The sequence below is a fragment of the Spinacia oleracea genome, chromosome 3, assembly GCF_020520425.1.
Source record: "Spinacia oleracea cultivar Varoflay chromosome 3, BTI_SOV_V1, whole genome shotgun sequence".
NCBI classification, from domain to species: Eukaryota; Viridiplantae; Streptophyta; class Magnoliopsida; order Caryophyllales; family Amaranthaceae; genus Spinacia; species Spinacia oleracea.
Window position 1 is genome coordinate 38,170,069 of NC_079489.1, and position 21,684 is coordinate 38,191,752.

Below are 21,684 nucleotides of genomic sequence, written 5' to 3' on the forward strand. Positions count from 1 at the left end.
GCAAAATAATACATGTACACACCCTAATCACTGTCACAATATTCTAAAGCATATGGAACAAAACACGGTTAATAAAAAACTAAACAGGAGCCAGATCCACCTGTCTGACATATTCCACCAAACTAGCAGGATGTCGTCAAAGAGAAACTAATTGTTTTATCATGCTCAATTTGTTTTATAATTGGAGTGTGACCACTAATATTTAATAGAATCAACCAATTTTACACAATCAAACCCAAAAGAAGCATAAAGCTTGCATTGCTACGGTAAGAAGTCATACCTTGTTTAGCTGAAAACGACGCGATGACTTAATCTCCCAGCTTTACCTGAACTCACTTCTCAACCGCCCCCAAAGGTACTTGTCATCAAGTATTGGTAGATGGCAACACAGAATGTTTCAACACCAACTAAAGTCGCATTTTAATTAAACAAATCAAATACTAGTAAGCAACATAAGATTCAAAAAGGGCACCCATCATATATATATTTAAGAAAAAGGCAATGTAGATGGGAATATCTGTTGAAAATTGTGATTCTATGCACTATAATAAGCAAGAAGCAGCAATTAAGGAAGAAAAATACATATTAGACTCAGATCAAGACTCAACACATAAATACGGTTCCCATATAGTCAACATACAGGCCAATGATTCTACAACATACACAAAACATAGAACCACAATTCCACCAGTTTGCAGAAAAGGGGGTAAAACAGCATACCCCCCATATCTAATATTCGCCACTAACCGAAAGAAAATGAGCACCAGAGTGTCAGCAGCTTCTTTATGACATAGGGGAAAATAGGTGCCATTCAAAATAAATCCAGCTAAAGATCTGAAAATGTCTCACAACATCGAGTCTGTACGAGCAGGCAGCCTTCTGAAGAAATTTAGGGGAACAGATGGGAGCTTATGGCGGAACCTAGGGTGTCTTAGCACATAAAACCCGGACAGAAGAGCCACTACCTGGAATGGTGTGACATACAGAACAATGGCAGCAACCAAGCAGAATATAACAAACAATGCAGTGGCTCTTGGGTCCCGCCAGCTTAGCAAAGACTGGAGCCTCTCACCCTGAGTTGCCAAGTCACCAACAACAGTCTGGATCCTCCCGGCTATACTCCTCAAACGATCATACCTCATCCTTACAATATCAGCTGGTTTAGAAGTTGGAAATGTATCAAATTCTTCATCCAGTTCATCAGGGTGAGAAGAATCTGCATGAGAAAGGCGAGTGTCCATATGGGGCGGATTCCTTGGCCTCCATCTGTAGTACCATACTCCAATGAGGAACAGGTACAAGAATATTGTTGGTAAAATTAATTCAGGGTACATGACCAAAATAAAGAACAAGATGTGGATAAGAACAGTGGTGATGGGGTTTTTCCAGTTACATATTTGATCAAACCATCTTCCAACAGCAATTATTCCACCTAAGACGTTCATGATCCTGAAGAAATTTGCCTTGCTCCGTCTCATACTCCACATATGAGAACCCACATCCAACATGTATTCAACCACTTCCTTCCTCAAAGGTGGCTCAGCACGACTTAACCTCATTGACACAATCTGGGTGGCTTGGTGCCTCAGGTTATCAAGCTGACTCACAGTTAAAGGATGAAGGTAATGCATCTTAGGAAGCAATGGATGAGAGTACATATGCATCATGTTGAGCAAAGATGAACATGTGAACCTCACAGCCAGTTGGATTTCACCCATCTTCTTCACCCCTGAAGGGTGCAACACCAAAAGCGGGTATGCATGAGTATACACACGATCAGTTTCAAGGGAAGAAAGACGAATTCTCACTTTTCCAATTCTCGAATCCCTTGCTCCGCCACCTTTATCTCCTCCTCCGTGTAAATGACAGTTGTCAAAAACTCCAACAGTGATGACTGTGCAAGGATCAAACACCTCCCATGTATACTGCTCGTTCCACTTAGGGCTGAAACTATCGATAATAGTTCTTGTTCTCACCCACTTTTGACCATATTTGGCAACACAATAAGCGTCTGTGGTCTGGCGGCCATCCTTCACCTTCATAGGCATCAAACCCTGAGCAGTTAAGACGCCCAGTTCAAGAACTCCGATGCTATGCTTCCACAACTGTTTAGCAGTAGGTCTGAGATCACTACTATAATGTGTTGACTCGTCCAAAACATGATAACCACCTTCCAAACAGACCCTCAGATGAATGCGACTGGCAAACTTGATTTCCTTCTTTTTTTCACCATCTACGACAACATGTTTCTCAAGATTGAACCATCTAGTGTTAATCGGTTTATGATCTAGCCGCCTGTCAACATATTGCAGCGGAATTGCACACCTACCCAACACATCATCCTTGTTAGGCCCAACCCTGTCCTCCACGCTCAAAATCAAGGGCTCTTCAAAAGGCTCTGCTGCTACGAACATAAGATCCTCATTCCACAAAGGATTGATACTTCTGCTTTGAGACACTCTAGTTCTAAGAGCCTGGCTTCCAAGAATAGCCTTTACATAGACTTCAGGAAAGCGACCTTTGTCACCTGGAACCAAGTCTTGAGCTTCAATCACATTCACCCTCAAATACCAAAGCTTAGGAGAGAGATACACCTTCGAACGAATATTAGCAAGAGCATCTGTCCCACTCACAGTAGCAGCATCAGAATGCCATGCCTCAGGAAAGGCTTCATCAGCTTGAGTACCCCACCACACAGCTAACATCAACTCTCCTTTACCCTTATCACCTTTCCTGTCTTCAAGCCTATACCACTGCGGCGCCAAAGGACTATCAGGGGGCACTCTCTTCGGGACCTCATTAAGATCAAACAAAGTACGGCCAATGAAATCATCCTTGACAAGATCCTTATCCTTAACAGTGACCTCGAGAACAGATGCCTGAATCCGCTCCTTAGAGAAAGCAAAGACCTGACTCCATTCAGGATTCGACTTCTTTTCGAAATGTCGAGTTGTACCCTTATAGTTTCCGAGCCTCACTTCGACATACGGGTCACAACCACCAGTAACATCCATACTAGGCAAGTCTTTAGCCTTAACAACCCTGACATACAGGTATTGCATTTGCTCAACAAGATCATAAGTGCTAGTGAGCTTATCACCAGTCGCTTTTCCACCACCAAGGTGGGGATTTGTCTCTTTGAGAGAGAAATCTTCCTGCGGAGGCTTCTGCATTTTTCTGGGTTTCTCAAAAGAAATCCTCTCAAAATTCAGACTCTAACAACAAAATTGAAATTTAAAACTTCGTTAATGTAACCCTTAAGTCTCGGAACTAAGTTCAACCCACCAACTTAATTATATCAATACCCTCAACCACTAACTTTTTTTTCCCTTTTTTCAATATTTTCAAAATATATAAAATTAATAATCTGCAAAACCCAAGAAAAGACCTGAGTTTAAAGCATCCACAGATCTCAACAGCTCAAATCTGCAAAACCCCAGAAAATAGATACAATAAATACCCATAAAATTCATATCTTTAATAGTTAATACAACAGCTGAAAAATTGGCAATGCACAAACAATGAACCACATGCAACAAACTTGGTAAAAAAAACAGAGGATTTGTAAATAAAAATGTAAGCAAAATAAAGCAAGAACCAAGTAAAAAAAACACCCTATACAAAAAAATATTATGAACTTTAACAGCAGAAAATAAATTTAAAATACGAGTGAAAAAATAAAATAAAAAAAGAGATAGTTATGAAGCTTTACCTGAGTTCTGGAAGCTTGAAAAACCACCCAATTTGGAAGAGGAAAACCCTAAATCGGGTGAATCCCAGAAAAGGGTTTCATCAAACAGTAGCAAAATAGAGATTTCTAGAACTAAAAATGGATTTAACTAAAAAAAATATACAGGGGAAATTCCGGGAAAATGATGGATAAAACAGAGTACTAAGGGGGAAAAAAGGAAAAAAAAAAGAAGAAGGGATCTGAAGAATCGGTGAGAATGTGAGAAGAGGATACCAGAAAAGAGAAGAGGAAAAGCTCAGTGAAATGTGTAAAAATGTGTCACATTCAGAGATATACACCACTTTCTCTCTCTACCCAACTTTAAAGTTTATCTCTCTAACTTTAGCAAGTTTTGTCCTGTGGTGGGCGCAGCGCAACAGCAGCGTAGGAAGATGAAACGTCACGCGTGCGAGCCTGCGAGGGAGGTGAGGGTGAGGTGAGTTAAGGACAAACCCAATGGGAATCAATGAATCATACTCCGTATTTACGTTGGTTGGTTTGATTTGCCTAACGTATGTTATTTTTTGTTGTTCACTTTTGAATTCTTCCTACCTTTGGCATCGGAATATTTCATGTTGATACCTTTGCTGCTTATCAAAACGGTGTAGGCGCATATTTAAGACGCACCCGAGTTAGGTGCAACTATTTTACATTTCCCCTTGTATATTTGAGGGTTCATGCATTTAGATTCACCTATGCACCTAGAATATTTAAATTTAGGGTATGTTCGGAATCGTTGTGGTTTTCTGTTTTTCCGGTTTTTTTCTTTAAAAATTTAAATGAAATATGTTTGGATGAACTGTTCAAAAAAAACAAATATGGCTCCATTTTAATGAAACAACAATGGAAATAAAATCCACTTTTAATGATTTCACGTTTTTTGTTTTTTGGGAATACTCCGTAACTTTCACGTCTTTGACACTTCTCTTGCCTCTCCTCTCTCTCCTCAAATCCTTTCTTCCATCTCCCAAATATTTTCTCTCTCTCCTCTTGCTTTTTGTTTATTTCTTCCCTAAGTCCATACATCTAAGAAATCATATTTTTGTATCTCTCCTTAAAAGACTATTTTCATGCCTTTGTTAAACTAATTCAACATTTTTTTTAACTTTCATTTCATTTTCATCCAAAAAAATCAAGGATCTTTCTATAGTTTTCTGTTTGTTTTGTGGCCGATGATATAATTTTAAATCGAAGAACAATTGAAGAATTGAAGTGTGAATTAGCGGTTTTGGAGATGAACAAGTTGCCGGATTAAGCATTGGAGACGAATAGTTGGTTCAATTTTGTCTTTGGTTTGTGGTTGTTGATATAAATATTTTAAATTAAATTGAAGACAAAGTTTGGATTGATTGCACTTAAAGATCTCAAACATTGTATTCATCAGGGGGAGAAATACGCGTTGCCCTCTTTTTCCCTTAACTAAGGTTTTGTCCCACTGGGTTTTCCTGGTAAGGTTTTTAACGAGGCAACATCTCAAACGTATTATGAATAATGATGTACTCTTTTTCCTTCACTAGGTTTTTATCCCACAGGGTTTTCCTAGTAAGGTTTTAACGAGGCATAACCTTCAATAATGGACATCCAAGGGGGAGTGTTATGAATATTATGTGGATGCCCATTATACCCCCAGTATGTTTCTAGAATATTCTAGATCTTAGGGTTTATTGTTCCTCAAGCAAACCCTATTCTATTGTATGTATATATACCCTATTGTTCATAGAATAAGATACACAATTGTCCTCTCCCAATTTCCTCTCCTTCCTCTTTATTTCACAACAAATCTAAAATAAAATTCAATGCAAAATCAAAAACTAATCTAATCTAATACGAAGTATATTAAATTGGTATATACGTACATATGAGTTTTATTTAAACTTAAAAATTTAATAGAATCCGTGCATCGCACGGGCTAAAATCTAGTATATAAAATATAGCAGTGGGTATGTATAAGAGTTTTATTTTAACTTAACAAGTTAATAGAATTCGTTAATCGCACGAGCTAAAATCTAGTTTTTAATAAAGTAGACTTTCTTCCATTGAACAATAAAAAAGGGCAGAGGGCATAGTTTAGTTGGTAAAGTATTTAACTTTTCGGAATAGTAAGACTTGAACTTGAATGGTATCTCTCACATTCGTAGGGAGTTCTCCTAAATTTAATTGGATTTGTTTATTATTAAATCAGTTCAAACTAAATAAATTTAAACAAAACAAGTCCAAACAGACTAATACGAGGATGTTTGGTTTGGGAAATCAAAAAAGGGAAATACAGTTCATTTCTCCCAATTCGTTTGGGGCAAATTGGATGGTATAGGCGTGTGCACGTAGCTCTAGGTGCACCGGGATCAAAACGACCAACATTAAACATAAAACACGCGTTTTTATTAAATTCCCAGAAAAAAGAACAATGCCCTTGAACAAAAGAACAATTCCCCTAAACAAAAGAACATTAAAGGCTCTGTTCTTTTCAGCTATGTTTATCGCGTTTTTATTTGATTCGTTGTTATTTTTGCGATATATATTCTTCTGGGTTTTATATTTTGAATTCAAACTATGAAGAGGAGAGAGAAAGTGTGAACTAGGTTTTCTTAAATGGGTTTTAGAGAGAGAAAGTAATGAAAATCCCCAAAAATTCGTTGATTTTTCTGCTTCAACATCAAATTAAATTGATTTTTCTTCTTCAAACCTGAATTATGCAGCTGGTAATCTGATTTTGGGAGGTAATTTTTCAATTTTGTAATAATAAATGGTATGTTTTGATGATTTTGATTTTGTAATAATTGTGTTTTTGATGATTTTGACTATGTTGATGATTTTGATTGTGTAATAATCGTGTTTTGATGAATTTGATGATTTTAATGAATCAAATTATGTAATAACACGCTGATTTTGTTGAAATCGTTGATTTTGAAGATTTTGATTACGTAATTACGATTTTTTCCCAGAAAAGAACATTTTTACCTATTAAAGGAACATATGTTCGTTATTAAAAGAACAGTTTCATTATGCTCGTATTAAAAGAACAGTTTCATTATAGTAGAAAAATAGACCATTTGCGTTTCATAATTTGTTCTTTTATTTTACTGTGTTCTTCTTTTTTATTATTTTCAATTTTATTTGCGTTTCATAACTTGTTCTTTTTATTTTATTGTGTTATTTTTCTTGTTACTTTTTATTTATCCTTTGTTTCTTTGATTGTGTTCTTTTTCTTGTTTTTATACATGTTAACCTATTATTTTTTTCAGATATTAAGAATAATGTGCTTGATAATTCATAACAGAATGATGAAAATGATGATTCCGAATCATATGTTATTGTGGGACAAAGTACTTGACTTGTTCCTTTTAGTCTCTATATTTGTTCTTTTAGTCTTTTCATTTGTTCTTTTTATAATACTCTGTTAAAATAACAAAATAAAAACACGTGCACAGTTCTCATTATGCACTCTTTAACAATTTTTCCTTTCTCCTTCTTTGTTCTTCAATTATTTGATTCTACTTCCTATTTGTTCATTTTCTATTTTTCAGCAACTATATATATAATAATTGTACTTATGAGTCATAACCATTAGTCATTTTATAAATACATTTTAGAGAGAGAAAGAGAAGATGATTTATATTCTCTCAACATAAGAGAGATTTTTTGAAAGAGAAAGAGTTAGATGGTGAGTGATAGAGTAAAAAAAACATTTTCTCCTTATTCTCTCTCTAAAATTCCTTCTGAATGTTTCTTGTTTGTTGAAAATGAGTGAATTAAGAAAAAACACTAGTTCAATTTGGTTAGTTTTCGAAGCAAGAGAATCTTTGGAGAGCGTGATATTTTCCGAGGATTGAGATCAGTTTTTTAAGATTTATTAAAAGATATTGATGTTCCTGATACATGTTGATCAAGTGATTAAGGTACGTTTCCTTGTTCTTTCCTCTAATGTTCTTTTTCAAGTTGTTATGTTCTTTTCACAACTTTACTTTTACTGTGTCATCAACATAGTTTGTTCTTTTAAATCAACATAGTTTGTTCTTTTATATCAACGTACATAGATTGTTAAAAAAGAACATATAATGGTTTGAAAAGAACAAATAACACTTAAAAAAGAACATAGTCCGATTTGTGGTAAAAGAACAAAAAATACTTTTAAAAAAAATATAGATTTAGTTTTAAGTGCATCAAAAAATCTTCGTTTCGTCTTTTTAATTAGAACATAAAATCGTTTGAATAGAACAAATAACACTTAATAAAAGAACATAGTTCTGATGCGTGGGATAAGAACAAAAATACATTTAAATAAAAATATAGATCTAGTTTTAAGTGCATCAAAATATCGTCGTTTTCGTCTTTTTAATTAGAACACTAAGTGGTTTGAAAAGAACAAATACAACTAATAAAAGAACATAGATTTGTTGTTCTTTTCGTCCCTTTCATTCTGTTCTTTTGTTTGATAAGGAAAAAGAAAATGTTGTTCTTTTCCATGTGTTTTGTTCTTTTTTCTTCTGTTTTGTAAAAAAGTTGTTCTTTTTTTAATTATTTTGTGTTCTTTTTAACTTATTTATGTTTTTTAATATTTAATAACATTATCGATAATATTTTTTTTTTGTTTTTCTGTTGTATTTTTCACACGATGTTCTTTTTGAAAAATAATTGTTCTTTTTATAGTTTATCAGGAGAGAGAATATGTTATTTTCATTTTTGTATATTTTCTTTAGTTTTTTAGCATTAGTGTTCTTTTCAGGTTTTAGTTAATGTTCTTTTCGTTTACTTTATTATGTTCTTTCTGTTTAGTTTGTTATGTTCTTTTTCGTTTTCTTTTAATGTTTTTGCGTTTTGGTGCAGGTGCACGTAGATCTACGTGCAGGCCCCTGCACCATCCGCGCGTTGGGCTGTTTGTGGGATTGCAAGAGTGATAAGTTTGTCCTCAATTCACCCCATATCTTGATTGTGTGAGAATTTTCAGTTTATTTTTAAAAAAAGCAACAATACAACAGTATGACAATAACAAAACAGAAAAAGAAAGAGCAATCCAAAGGGGAGCAAAACAATAACAATGCACCATCTGAATAAGATATGCAATCAGACAACTGAAGACACTCCAGTATCAATTTTCACAAAGTCGGGTGAAAACTACAGGAACTAAATTACAGGGAATTTCCTTACACGAAAAATTGAGGACGAGATTAGCTAGTGCAAAAATATGCACCCTGCCCAAAGAACTAAGTTATAACTGCTGTCACCACTTCAGACCACTATGTAATCCTGGTTATGAGTTGTGTACATTATCAACTCAAAAGGTGCTGATAAATGCGGTACTTTCAAATCGATGATCAAAACAGAGAAACATCCGTCAACACCATCTCTATCAATAATTTACACAATCTGCATTAGTCCCCCTGTAAGCAATATAGTTGACGAATATTCCCAGAAGCTGTGACAATCATCAAGGAAACTAGTTACAATCAGCATAGAAGCACAAAGTCACAAACTAATCCTTCAAACACCCTTTTTGCTTCTTTTTTTTTGGATTTAGTTTCTTGGAAAGAGGGGCGGGGGGGGGGGGGGGGGGGGGGGGGGGGGCGCGCGTTTGACGAAGTGTACCATCACCAAAAACACGTAAAGAAATTATTTAAATAAATGTATCCCACATGCGCTCATTTCTAATATCTTGTTCAGAATGACGATAAAGCAAAACAGAATTTCAAGTGTCAGTTGCACATAAAGAGATTAAGCACTTACCGTATAGCCAGTCTTTGAATAACACATGGAGGGCAGATGACAGTTCTCTCTTCTTGCTCTCATCAAAGGGTGTCTCGTGCAGAACTTGCTTAACCTCCCCAAGGTTTGTATTCTGGAGGAAACGAGCCATTGAAATAAGTCAAGTTATGAAAGTAAAAATGTTAATAGCAAACGAAAATCCGAGCCTATTAAGGAGAAGTCAAAGCATACATTTTTATGCTGAGAATTCATATAAGCCTCGGGTAAAGAAAATGGGTTATCTTTAGTAGCGCCAGGTACTTCACCACCAAACCAGTTCGGAATCTGCATAACCAAATAGCATGCCATGTCATAATCAAAGTAAAAAAATATAAATAGAAGTCCATGGCTCCTTGCCACTAAGGAGGCATTTACTCTCTCCAATAATTCCATCATTATTTCTTTTCCAGGGGAGGGGTATTCCGCTTATTTATTCAAAGGATAGAAAGAAGTGAAGCGAACAAAAAAAATGGTGCACGTAATTGGAAACTTAGAACAATAATCAAGTGTTGCACACTGATAAAGCAACGTAAACATGAAAGCAAGTTGTTTAAGCTTACCAAAAAGTTTGTAAACTGATCTGGATCCAGCAGTGCAGCTGTCTCTGCTTGAGCATCAGAAACACCTGCAGGGTGTGATAATGAATCGTGTGGATCAACCACACCCAATGGCAAAGGTTCATCCCACTGGTTGATAGTGGGGTCAACACCAACTTGACTCATGTGTTCCTCCAATTGTGGGTAAAAAGTATTGTATGGTGCCACCTGAAAGTTTATCATGGAGAAGACTTTCCCTCAAAAGCAAGCACTCAACAGGAGTGAGCAAGAAAAGGATCAAACAAAGCTTCACACTACACCATAATCAAGAGAATAGGAAAGAAAAAAAAATAGTACATGCTCCCTAAAGAAAAATGTAATTTCACTGACATATCAAGGTGGTTGCCACCTGAATCCACAAATTGTGCATATAAGGGGTTGGGGGAAAACCCAACACCCACAATATGCATTTAGAAAGCAAAAGAAAGAAAACTGTACGGCACTTCAAGTTCCAACAAAAGCCTCATTCAGAAATTACACTTTCACATCTAAGCAATTTTGCAATACATTGTTTTTTTCCCCAATTTTGCAATATCGTGCAAGCAGTAAGCAATTATAAAATTTATAACCAAACTATAACTTACTGGTATTTAAGGCTGAAGCCTTACAATCATTATTTAAATAAATAAGCCTGCGAGATCATGTTCAAGCTCCATAACATTCCCAAATAAGGTTATCGTTCTCAAGTATTTGTTCACTGAAGACATCTGCTATATAAGTAGTTTAAATTCCTAACCTCACATGTTGTCAACAGTAAAAAAATATCGAGGTAACACGGATCTTGATTTTGTAACTTAATTACACGCAGGGCCAGGTATTAAATATTAATGCAATTGCAATCCTTGTCTCCAGCAGGGTCCAGATCAACTCAAACTTTGATGCCATGATTAAAAATAAAAACCTCATTCCTATCTTTGATGGATTCTTTCTTTATCAGTTTACTTGTACAGGTATCTTACAGAGAATCTGGTACCCTCACAACTTTACTGTAACATAGGCCACCAGTTTACTGCATCTAGCCCTTTATTGACCTGACATCTCCTTTGGGTTTATTCAAGCACTAGATCAGAGACTTCAATTATAGAGTCATACAGTCTCCAACAAGGAGACCCATAGGGTGGACTGCACTCCAGATTAATTTAAAGTCCCTAACAGGAACAAGGATAAGTAGGGTGATATGCAAAAACGGAGTAAGGGCTTGTCCTACTACTCCAGCAATACATGGGAGATTGAAAGATTTTGACCCAAATATGATAGCTTTCTATCACCATAGCCATCCTGATCTCAAAACGTCTTGCAAGAATTGGATAGCCACCGCCACAATTAAAAAAAGCCTCTCTAATCTCCTTATCAAATTAGTATCAAAATGGGTTAGATATTAAGGTCAGACCCCAAAGAGTGGTTGCAACTTTTAAATCACCTGTATAACTGTATTTAAGAATTGAGATGGAGTCACAGTCATCAAAGGAATCTGTACATTAACTAAACACACCAAACACTTATTATTTCTGCCAATCATCTGAAAATTGGCAACTCGGTTTCTGCAGGCCAGAACAGGCCTAGACATTGATTACTCCCTCCGTCCCTAAAAGATTGCCCCCAAATGTTTTATTCACTTTATTAAGAACGGGGTATGCTTAAAACCAAGTGGGTAGATAGATTTGTCTTTTAGTTAAATTAAATAATAGTGTGAGAGGAGACATGTGAGACAACAACCCAAATAATTTATGGGACAAACAAATAGAGACAACTGTTTACGGTATATGGGGCAATCTTTTAGGGACAGGGGAAGTATTAGGTAGTCAGACCTTTTTGAAATATTAACCATACCCATTAATCCCAGACCAAATTAGGCAAGACATCAACCAATTTGATGTTGTGCAAACTGTAGTACTTACTTAAAATTTAAGACTGCACAAACCTCTGAGAGAACAATACTCTCAGTTACTATATCGGTGATGAAATTTTTCACACTGCAGATCTAATTTTTCTGATCTGTGTTTCTTCTTGCTGTACATCAGGTCTCTGTTGTCTATGGTCTGTTCTTTATTTAAAGTTTATGTGATGTTCAGTTATTTCACAGTTAATCATTGATGGCTAATAACATTAAGAAACTTGTACGCTCTTTACTAAGATTACTATCTGAAAATCAACTAGGGATTATTCTAGGTTCATATCCTACCAATTAAAGTTTATATGATGTTCAGTTATTTCACAGTTAATCATTGATGGCTAATAACATTAAGAAACTTGTACGCTCTTTACTAAGATTACTATCTGAAAATCAACTAGGGATTATTCTAGGTTCATATCCTACCAATTATTTGGAAGAATGTCAAAAGCATAAATGTAACCCCCCCCCACCCCCACCCCACCCAATGAACTGGTAATGATACGGGCTACAAATTCAGTTACCTCACAGTTAATCTTCGATGGCTAATAACATTAAGAAAAGTAGTAAGCTCTTTACTTAGATTACTATCTGAAAATCAACTAGGGATTATCTTAGGTCCATACCCTACCAATTATTTGGAAGAATGTCAAAAGCCCAAATGTAAAAAGTAAATACCCCCTCCCCCAAGAACAGGTAAATGATATGGGCTATTCCAAGTATTTGATATGGACTACATATTAAATGCTGCCCCCCACCCTCCATAACACATCTAAGGTACACCTAGATACACCATGCACCTTCTCACATTTTCACCTTATAAGTGCATATCATGTGAGGAGAAAATGTGAGGGACCACCAATGGGCATGAAAGTACCCTAGTGCATCTAAGAATTTTTACCCCTCCACACACACAAGAATAGATAACGATTTGGGTTACAAATTCCATGTATAAGCAGCAACCCAAGTTATATTCCGAACAATAATCCAAGAATCAAAAAAATTATTTCTCACACCAGCAGAAATCATAAAATTATGTGCAGGTAATAAGCCCCCAAATAACAAGGTAGAAAAGCCTGAAAAAGGTTATAGCATAGCACAACGCTTTAAACGTACTAAAATTTAGAGCTATTAAAAACTGACTAAACCAAGATGCTCTGACATGACTAACCAGCGTATTGACCCAACATGACTCAAACTAGCATGACCCAACCAGACCCAAGCACTCGATTTGACAGCTCTATCAAAAGCAGTAAGTGCTAGAATAACTCGGGTTGAAAGGCTGACACTTGACTTTGGTTATGTTCTCTTCACCTTATTCTTCTTGGTTATTACTTATTTTTGTAAAAATTATACCAGACCGGACCGGATCAGACCAAACCATGAACTAGAAAAATCAGACTTGGCCAGGCGAAGAGAGCAAAAGCCTTACTCTGCCAAAGTCCTTTACCAACACCTTTTTCTATTTGTAATGTTTTTCATTAACTTTAGCCACTTTTTTTTAAACGGACTACTTTCATTTTATTTAAATGGATTTAAAAACAAAATAAATTAAGAACCAGATTGTTGACGAAAAACAGTGCACAACAGCAAGAACGAAATTCCGCAAGATTCTGGTGACAGAAGAATTGAAACAGCAAGCAAAGACAGATCTAAAAATAGCCTTAGGCACGCCTCATTGAAGTGAGACGCACCTAATAAACAATAAAAAAATAATTGTGAAAAAATGTTTTGCCATCCTAAGTTGTGTCTTAGGGGGGTGCGCCTTAATTGTGTCCCAGGGGGTGCGCCTCACTGAAATCCCCTAGCCTAAACCAAAAAAGGCGCTTGCTCCAAACACCTTACGCTTCAGCGCCAAGGCGCGCCTTTTTATACACTACTTGGTACAGATACCAACTTGATTTAGAACCTCTTTAACCTCAATTTCTTGTTCCAAAATTTTAAAAGGAACAGGTTGCATCTAAATCTGTTTGGAGAATAAATAAAAAATACTATGTCCACAAAAATGTAGATACTCTTTCACTAATAAAAAGCAAACGATCTAAAAATTTCTACTTCCTTTTCCTGTGATCCACGTCACAGGCTCACAGTGCTGTCTACCTGCCTCAATTTACTATAAAACCCAAGCAGGTGATCATGTGATAAGTACAGTAAACCATCTTTCAACTACTCAATGACAAGAGGTATCTCCGTTATTGAGGTGTCAATCATTAGTTGATATAACCATTCATCCATCACTAAATGGTCATTATGCTACATAAATCATTTGTATCACTGCATATTTGATGTATTTGAAATTGTAATACACCAAAAGTCTCACCCATAAAACCCACCCTCAAGCTCACCAACAGCGTTCCTTTCCATTCTTTTTCCCCCACTCCAGCTTCAAACAGCACATACTTTCAAAGTATATCATCTAAACCTCAGCACTTAAATACTCAAGTATTTCTGTCTCATTTAACTACTCTAATCCTTTTATTTTCATTTGGAGAGAAGGGAGGTTGACCTCTAGTAGCGGGAATGTAGTAGGCATCAAATTCCTAACTCATCAAGCACTGCAGTGTATGACAAAATTAGCCTACTTTATACTATTATATTAAGGCTGCAAAGCAATCATATCATAAAGAGCTAAAAATGAGCAAGGTCTCATAGTTTCAAAAGCAGCTATTTCTTTACTCTCCTATAGCTCATTCTTAGAAACGTCAAAAGATTTGATGAATGGGAGGGAAGAAAATCAAACAAAGACCACTGAATAGAAGCAACGTCTAAAACAGTAAAACATTAAACATCAGATCTGACCAATCATGCATTGCAGCCAATGAATATAAAGATGTATTGATGGTGAAGTTGAAAATAACAATATACCTGTAGCTTATGATTATCACCAATAATGAGAGGTCGTTGATTGACTCCCAAGAAAAACATGCACTCACGACAGTTGGCAATACAAATTCGTTTAGCTGCAGAGATGACATGAACTCGCTCACAATGTTCTACTCTTAGAGCCTGTTGACATGATCATTGCCATAACAACTTTTCTGTCAGTTTAGGTATATCAAACTAAATAAAACAAATACAGAAAGTCATTGGATAATCCAGGTCAGCAAAGAAGAGAAAGATAACTCATTCCACAATTGTGTCATTACCTTGCCAACAGCTCCAAGAACTATGGTTGCATCAGAGCAGCCATATATGGTGGCATATCTCAAGGGTGCTAAAATATAAATAACAGAGTCATGGCAATTTAACACCTTAAGAGAAGAACCTTTCACTTCAGCGGCTTGTTTCACATAAGAGGACTTAGAGATCCCTTCAATAAATGTCAGGCCTCTAGAGCTTGTTGAAGCCTTAACCGAATTAGAATTGGCATCAGTCATAGCAATGTCCGGATCAGAACCATTTGACGGACTATTTTCCTTCGCAGTGGCCCTCTCTGCTATATGTTCCAAGGAATCAGCTATCTTCTGCAGAAGCCAATCATGAACTTGTGCTGCAGGTACAGGTGCAGCAGGCATATCAGGGTCTGAATTTGCAAAAAAGGGTGCTGCTTGACTTAATGGTACTGCTTCAGATCCTTTGACACCAAATTGAATCAAAAACCCGAGGTGTTCAAACCTTTCCATTGGCAATAACTGTCATAAACCATATTTCGGATAAATCAACAAAAGTTAAGATAAGAAAATTAAAGGAAAAATTGATATTATCAGTCCCAACTATGGCCGGTTTACTTTAAAAGGTCCCAACTTTTGATTATCTCATAGTGGTCCTAACTATAGAGAGTCCTTTCCAAAAATGATCCCTTAGTTAAAATTAAGTGCTAAATAACTTAATTAAGACTCATATCTCTCGTGCAATAACCATATTTTTTAATTAAATGAAGTAAATAGAATAGTATGATATGCTTAAATCAACTTAATTAACAGTTTAATAAACTAAAGGACCATTCTGGGAAAACACACCTTAAAGTTGAGACCACTCTAGAATAATAAAAAGTTGGGACCTTTAAAAGTGAAGTGACCATAGTTAGGACTGTCAATATTAATTTTTCCAAAATTAAAAGGAGCAACAAAGCAAGAAATATACAGAGTGTAAATATAGCAACTTCCTCAACAAAAAATCTCAGCAAATTATGGCAGTCTGATATATCCACACCATATTTGTCGTATAAAATTGAGAGGTATAACTTTAAACATCAATTATTCAATAGAACGACCATAGCAATGAGTCAATGACCAATAACAATTAATATCTCACATAATTCCTTGAGTGAGCCACATTGCAAAGTTAACTTTTCTGGTTAGCTAAAAAAATTCCTCACTTCAGCCAGATAGTCAATGTACGACGAGGATTTCAAATTACTTCTCTGTTTCTCTTTTCCATTTTTGATGATTATACAAAATGGCATCTTGCCAACAGAAAAACTTATCCAAACAAGACCTTTATTCGTTAACAAGATGGCAATAAAATAAATAGCAAGTGAATCACAATCATAGTTGTTCAAGAATTACTTGATTAAAAGTTTTGACCTATAATGTTAATACAAATATCAAAACAACGTGATCTTGTTTTATGTTCCATATCACCTGTCACAAGTTTATTAAAATATAAACTACAAAATAAAAGCTCTTCTTACGAGTAAAAAATCCAAGCCTATACATAAACGTGGTTGGAGGAAAGTGACATTTCTAGACAAGAAATGTTGACAATTTTATGTTTTCCCTGAAAAAAAATTCAATTAATGTCACGCATCATCCAAAATTTGTATTGGCAATACTTATTTACAGCACTGTAAAAGTCCACAGGTCTCACATATAACTCCCAATCTTCATTGTCTAACAAAAGAAAATGATAAATCAATCAAGAGAGAAGACAGAATAATTTGCTTCCAGTAAATTCAACTATATAATGGATAATCGTTGCAACTAACCAGAGATTCGTCACCTTCCCCTTCAACTGGCTCTGCTAAAAGGGTAAGGATATTTGCCAAGTGTTTCTGCAAGTAGGACAACTGATGAGCTTCTTCATCTGATTGTGACGGCATGAATTTACGAGTATTGCTGCGTACAAGCTGCAAAAGAAGTAGACATCTTGCAGTCAGATATTTTAATTGATAAATGCCCCAGAGGCATATAGATGATGGTAAAATTCCTATCATAGAGGGGTGAGAAGCAACCATCAAAGTTCTGTAAGAGATCCACAGATCCAAAAGTGTACTTCATAAAAACTACAGCAGTTTATTTAAGAACCCCAAGCTATCTCACCTAGAGACATGATGGTGAACACCTAGGGCGTCTCACATCAAGGCGCCAAGCGTGTTTTATACATCATCAAAGTCCAACGCTCTTATGCGGGCAATTTAAAAAAAAGATAGTACAATTGAAGAAAAACCCACAAATGAGTTAACCTTTATAGCACCTATTGTATGAATAATTCTAAAAGAAATGCAAGAAAATGGGTAGTACCACTAAAAATAAAAGTCAAGTTTGGAAGTAAAAGATATATCATAGCAATATAAAGATGAAAGCGACAAAAAAGGGCTCTCCAATAGGACATATCATAAAAATAATATTGAAAAAACAATATCACTGCAAGTTTACAATGTCATCACACAAAAAAAAAAAAAAAAAAATCTTTTTGTTATCCTCTGTAGCACCGACACGAACCCTAATCCCCCATTTTCTTGTTAACCATCCATGCCCCTGTTTTGTTTTCCTGTCAAATTTTTACATTTCCATGTTATTTAACAAAAAGATTTTGCCTACTTAGCTGACAGAGCCTTAAATGAGAGAGAGAGAGAGAGAGAGAGAGCTTGTAGCTCCACACATCCATCAATTGAGGTGAGCTTAGCTGACAGAGCCCGTGTGTGTGTAGAGAGAGAGAGAGCATTGGTGAAGCCCAGGGCTTGGTTTAGCTCAATGAATCCTACAATGGCACACATTCTTTGAAGGAATGAGCTCTCAATTAGCCCACAATGGCTTGGTTTAGCTCAATGAATCCCACAATGGCACAGCATTCTCTAGTCACCTCTCCCTTCCAAAAACAAGTACTTAATAATTTTTGCCACGTTTGACTTTTAAGGTCAAATTTTATCAACTTAACTTGTTAATTATCAATGTGACATGAGTATGGTTTCAATGAGATAATCTAACTGAAGTACTTAGTATAATTCACCAAATGTTAACCTCACGCAAATACCTCTCAAAGAAATTTCTCTCTCTCAGTCTCTCTGTTACAAAGAGGAGGAAGGTTGTTGCACCTTATACCTACGACCAACTAATTCTCGCTCATTTTCCATAGCAGCCGTATGGGTAGATTTAAGATACCAATGAATTTCAGCAACAATGAACTTGTAGAAATATTTTTATCCACTGAGGCACTGACTGAAATATCTTTGCTAGGCAACTATAATAACATGAAAGCTTCTCATCGACGGAGCAACCATATGAACTCCTAATCATAATTATCAACCCAGCCACCAGATTTCGAGTTACAGCAATAACTAATTTCGGAAATTGGGATACACCAGCATCAAAAGATTTACTCACAAAGTCACACTTCAATAAAAATCCTAATATGCCACTGTTCATTGTTCTTCTTCTTTAAAGCCAAAAATAAATGCATTCCTAGGATGATGAGAGTAGCTGGCTTTGTTACCCTGAGTCTAAGCAAAAATATATGAAACATTATTTCAGCGCCGTCTTAACTCTCAAGGTTGCCTTGCCAAAAATTCTCCTTGAACTAATTTTCAAGTGGCTCACCGTTTTATATGGGGCTAATAGCCTGATAACCATGGATTGATGGCCTTGGAAAAGAGCAAAAAAAGTTCATTTCTTTACCTCTCACCCTTTGAACAAATTAACTTCACGTCTGAAGATTATCAAAGATCAAAAGAAAGCATCTCCAATAGGTGAAAACTTTTGCAGGCATTGAATCACAACTATCATTAGACACTCCGTAAGATATTTTTATCAAAGGGGGGAATACAGAGAGGTGAATGTGTCTTCATCACATACTTTCAAGCTAACTAGGCATCAAAGCCTTCCAACACCTATCAAAGCCCAACAAAGTATAACCTGAAAGTACCCTGCACAATTCACAAACGCTCAAAATCTCTGGCTCCAAAATCTCTTTTACAAGGCCAACATTTTAGTCATCATTAATCCCAGAAGGAGGAAGTTCCAGATCTCCAGATTTTCACCTAATTCCCCGCACAAGCACTCAAAACCACTCCTGACGAAAAAGCTTGAGTTGAGTTGAAATATGAACGTGTAAATGTGTAATTGGCTTTTCGAAGCATTCTTAGTGATTGCTCTCAAAATATCATCAAGAAACTCAAATAACACTTTATCGTGAAGAAAACAACATTTCCGGCAACAATTTGCAAACCATAACCTGTTTCAAATGGCAATAATCTTCTTTATGGCGAATAACAGTGTATTTCAAAAAAAGTAAGATCGAATTATGTATGCCTACTCTCAACTTCAAATGCCATCAATCAACACTTTCTCCCTCATCGTTCTCCAAAGTTCTGTTCCGAATAGTCAAACAAAACAAACCTAAAAATCACATCTTTTTCACCAAAACTGCCAATATTTTCTGGTTCTATCACTTCTAACTATCTCCTCTCCAAAGCCTCACTTCATTCATACCTCCAACTGCCACCCAGCCCATTGAAAATTTGAACCTCCAAACCATGTACCTAAATTTCAATTTCTCAATTTCGACAATGCTACGTTATCAAATCTTTCTGTAATACCATTGAAATTGAATTTAAATACACCTAATATCTAATTTGTTCTTTTGCCAACACAAATCTAACAAAGCAAAAATTGAAAATAAAAATGCAAAATGAGACCATAAATTTTACCTGAAGAGGAGAGAGAGCAGACAAGTAGCCATCAAAGGCCGAGGTAGACGGCCAAACATCGGCGACTGCAGCAGAATCCTTATGAGTCCGCGGGAGAAGCCTCTTGTATGACTGAATATACAAAAACAGGATCAAATCATACACATTCACCCCAATCGACGGCACATCATCAGGTTTTGCAACAACAAGGGGATCGGAATCGGAAGGAAGAACAGCGGCGAGGGTATCAATTACGAGCCGAGCGTTATCCTCGGATATTTGAAGGACATCGGCGACGGAAGACGAGTCGACTCGAAGGGAATCGGAGGAGGAGGCGTGTTGGAGGAGCTTCTCCTTTAGAGATCCGATGGTTGCGGCGGCGTCGGTGAAGATGAGCTTAGGGATTGGGAGGAGGCCGTACTCGAACGGTTCTCGGCGTGTGTGGAGTGTGATTGGATCTTTCGGTGTTACCGGAGATGGCGGTGATGATGAGGGCGGAGCATCGGTATTTTCCGCCATGGAAATGGAGGTTGGAGATAAAACGGAGGAGAGAGAAAGAGGGGGGGAGAATGTGGGATTTGGATCTTTTAATTTTTTTTGGAGGAGAGTGAAAATGAAATTTTATGAGGAGAGAGAAAGTGAGTAAGAAGTGGCGCTAACACAGGAAGAAAAGAAGAATAGTAAAGGGGAGAGAGCGGTCAGCTCCGCCACAAACTGGTCAATCACGGTGGTGGTTTCACGGTGATTGGGGTGGTGATGAAATTATTTGGATTAATTAGTGCCATTATGCAAATCTAACTAACATTCCATTACACGCATCATTATTGGATTATTGGATAAGCAATTATTGAAATTGTCACATAAATCTACATACTTCGTATAAGATTACTTATTTGATATGGCAAATATAAATATGGCAAATATAGACAAGTAGATATGATTATTAAAACGGAAATAAAGAAGTACAGACTTTAAGATGTGCAGCAAACTAAATTGAACATGGTATGCACACATAAACTAAGATAAATTCCTTATACGATACAGTGATTGTAATCACTAAAAACAGTAAGGGTTAGTGAGAAGAGAGATCTAAAATCAAAGCTCATAAAAGTGGAATGTCATTTTATTCCTGATGCAATCACACAAGGTTTATTTGCACCTTCGTATGTTCCTATAACGATGCCATTGGTTACTCTTACAAACTACTCCCTCCGTTTCATTTTGTTTGTTACGTTTGAACTTTTGCACGTTTATTAACGTATAATAAAGATTCTAGTTTTTTTATTAAAAAAATAAACCCAAGTAAAACTTCAATCCACTAATCGTTACAACAACCAATAAGATTGTTTTATTTATAAAATGAACCAATAATGGAAAAGCACAAAGATTGATAACTTAACATACTTGGGAAATTGTAAAGAAATTTAATGAGTTGAAAAATTAGACCAATTAAAATTAAAAGATGGCACAAAAAATGATAATATTATAAGTTTATAAAAAGAAAGATTCTCTCACGTAACAAACATTGTGAAACACCTTAAAAGGAATACGTAACAAACAAAAAGAAACGGAGGGAGTACAAAGGCAGTTGGAAGAGACAAATTAATTATCTTTCCAAAATTGATATTCCCTCCGTCCCAGAATAGTCGTTACACTTATCTTTGCACAAAGTTTTAGGTGATAAGTGGTTGTTTGGTTATCAATTGTTATTTTATTGAAAAAGTAGATGTGATAGGAGTTAGTGGGGTTTTTTTTTAAATTGAATGAGAGAGGGTATGGGGACAAAAAAAAAGTTAGTGGGAAGAGAGAGATAATGTAATAATTGTGGAGTCATTCCTAATTTAGAAGTGTAACAATTAATCTGGGACGAACGAAAAATGAA

General features: G+C 36.0%; 2 protein-coding genes across 2 annotated transcripts; both read right to left on the reverse strand.

Annotated features, from left to right (window-relative positions):
- Nucleotides 1-565: 565 nt before the first annotated feature.
- On the reverse strand, nucleotides 566-4,059 carry LOC110776040 (FT-interacting protein 3). Its single transcript, XM_021980623.2, has 2 exons — nucleotides 3,713-4,059; nucleotides 566-3,426 (listed from the first exon to the last, which is right to left on the reverse strand). Exon 2 carries the CDS (start codon nucleotides 3,171-3,173, stop codon nucleotides 846-848), a length of 2,328 nt encoding a protein of 775 aa, XP_021836315.1. The 5' UTR covers nucleotides 3,174-3,426; nucleotides 3,713-4,059; the 3' UTR covers nucleotides 566-845.
- Nucleotides 4,060-8,747: 4,688 nt separating this feature from the next.
- On the reverse strand, nucleotides 8,748-20,527 carry LOC110776038 (uncharacterized). The gene is made up of 8 exons (XM_021980620.2): nucleotides 19,824-20,527; nucleotides 16,884-17,024; nucleotides 15,103-15,588; nucleotides 14,822-14,962; nucleotides 10,030-10,233; nucleotides 9,662-9,754; nucleotides 9,452-9,563; nucleotides 8,748-9,143 (listed from the first exon to the last, which is right to left on the reverse strand). The coding sequence occupies exons 1-8, from the start codon at nucleotides 20,319-20,321 to the stop codon at nucleotides 9,100-9,102; spliced, it is 1,719 nt and encodes a 572-aa protein (XP_021836312.1). The 5' UTR covers nucleotides 20,322-20,527; the 3' UTR covers nucleotides 8,748-9,099.
- Between the last annotated feature and the right edge of the window lie 1,157 nt (nucleotides 20,528-21,684).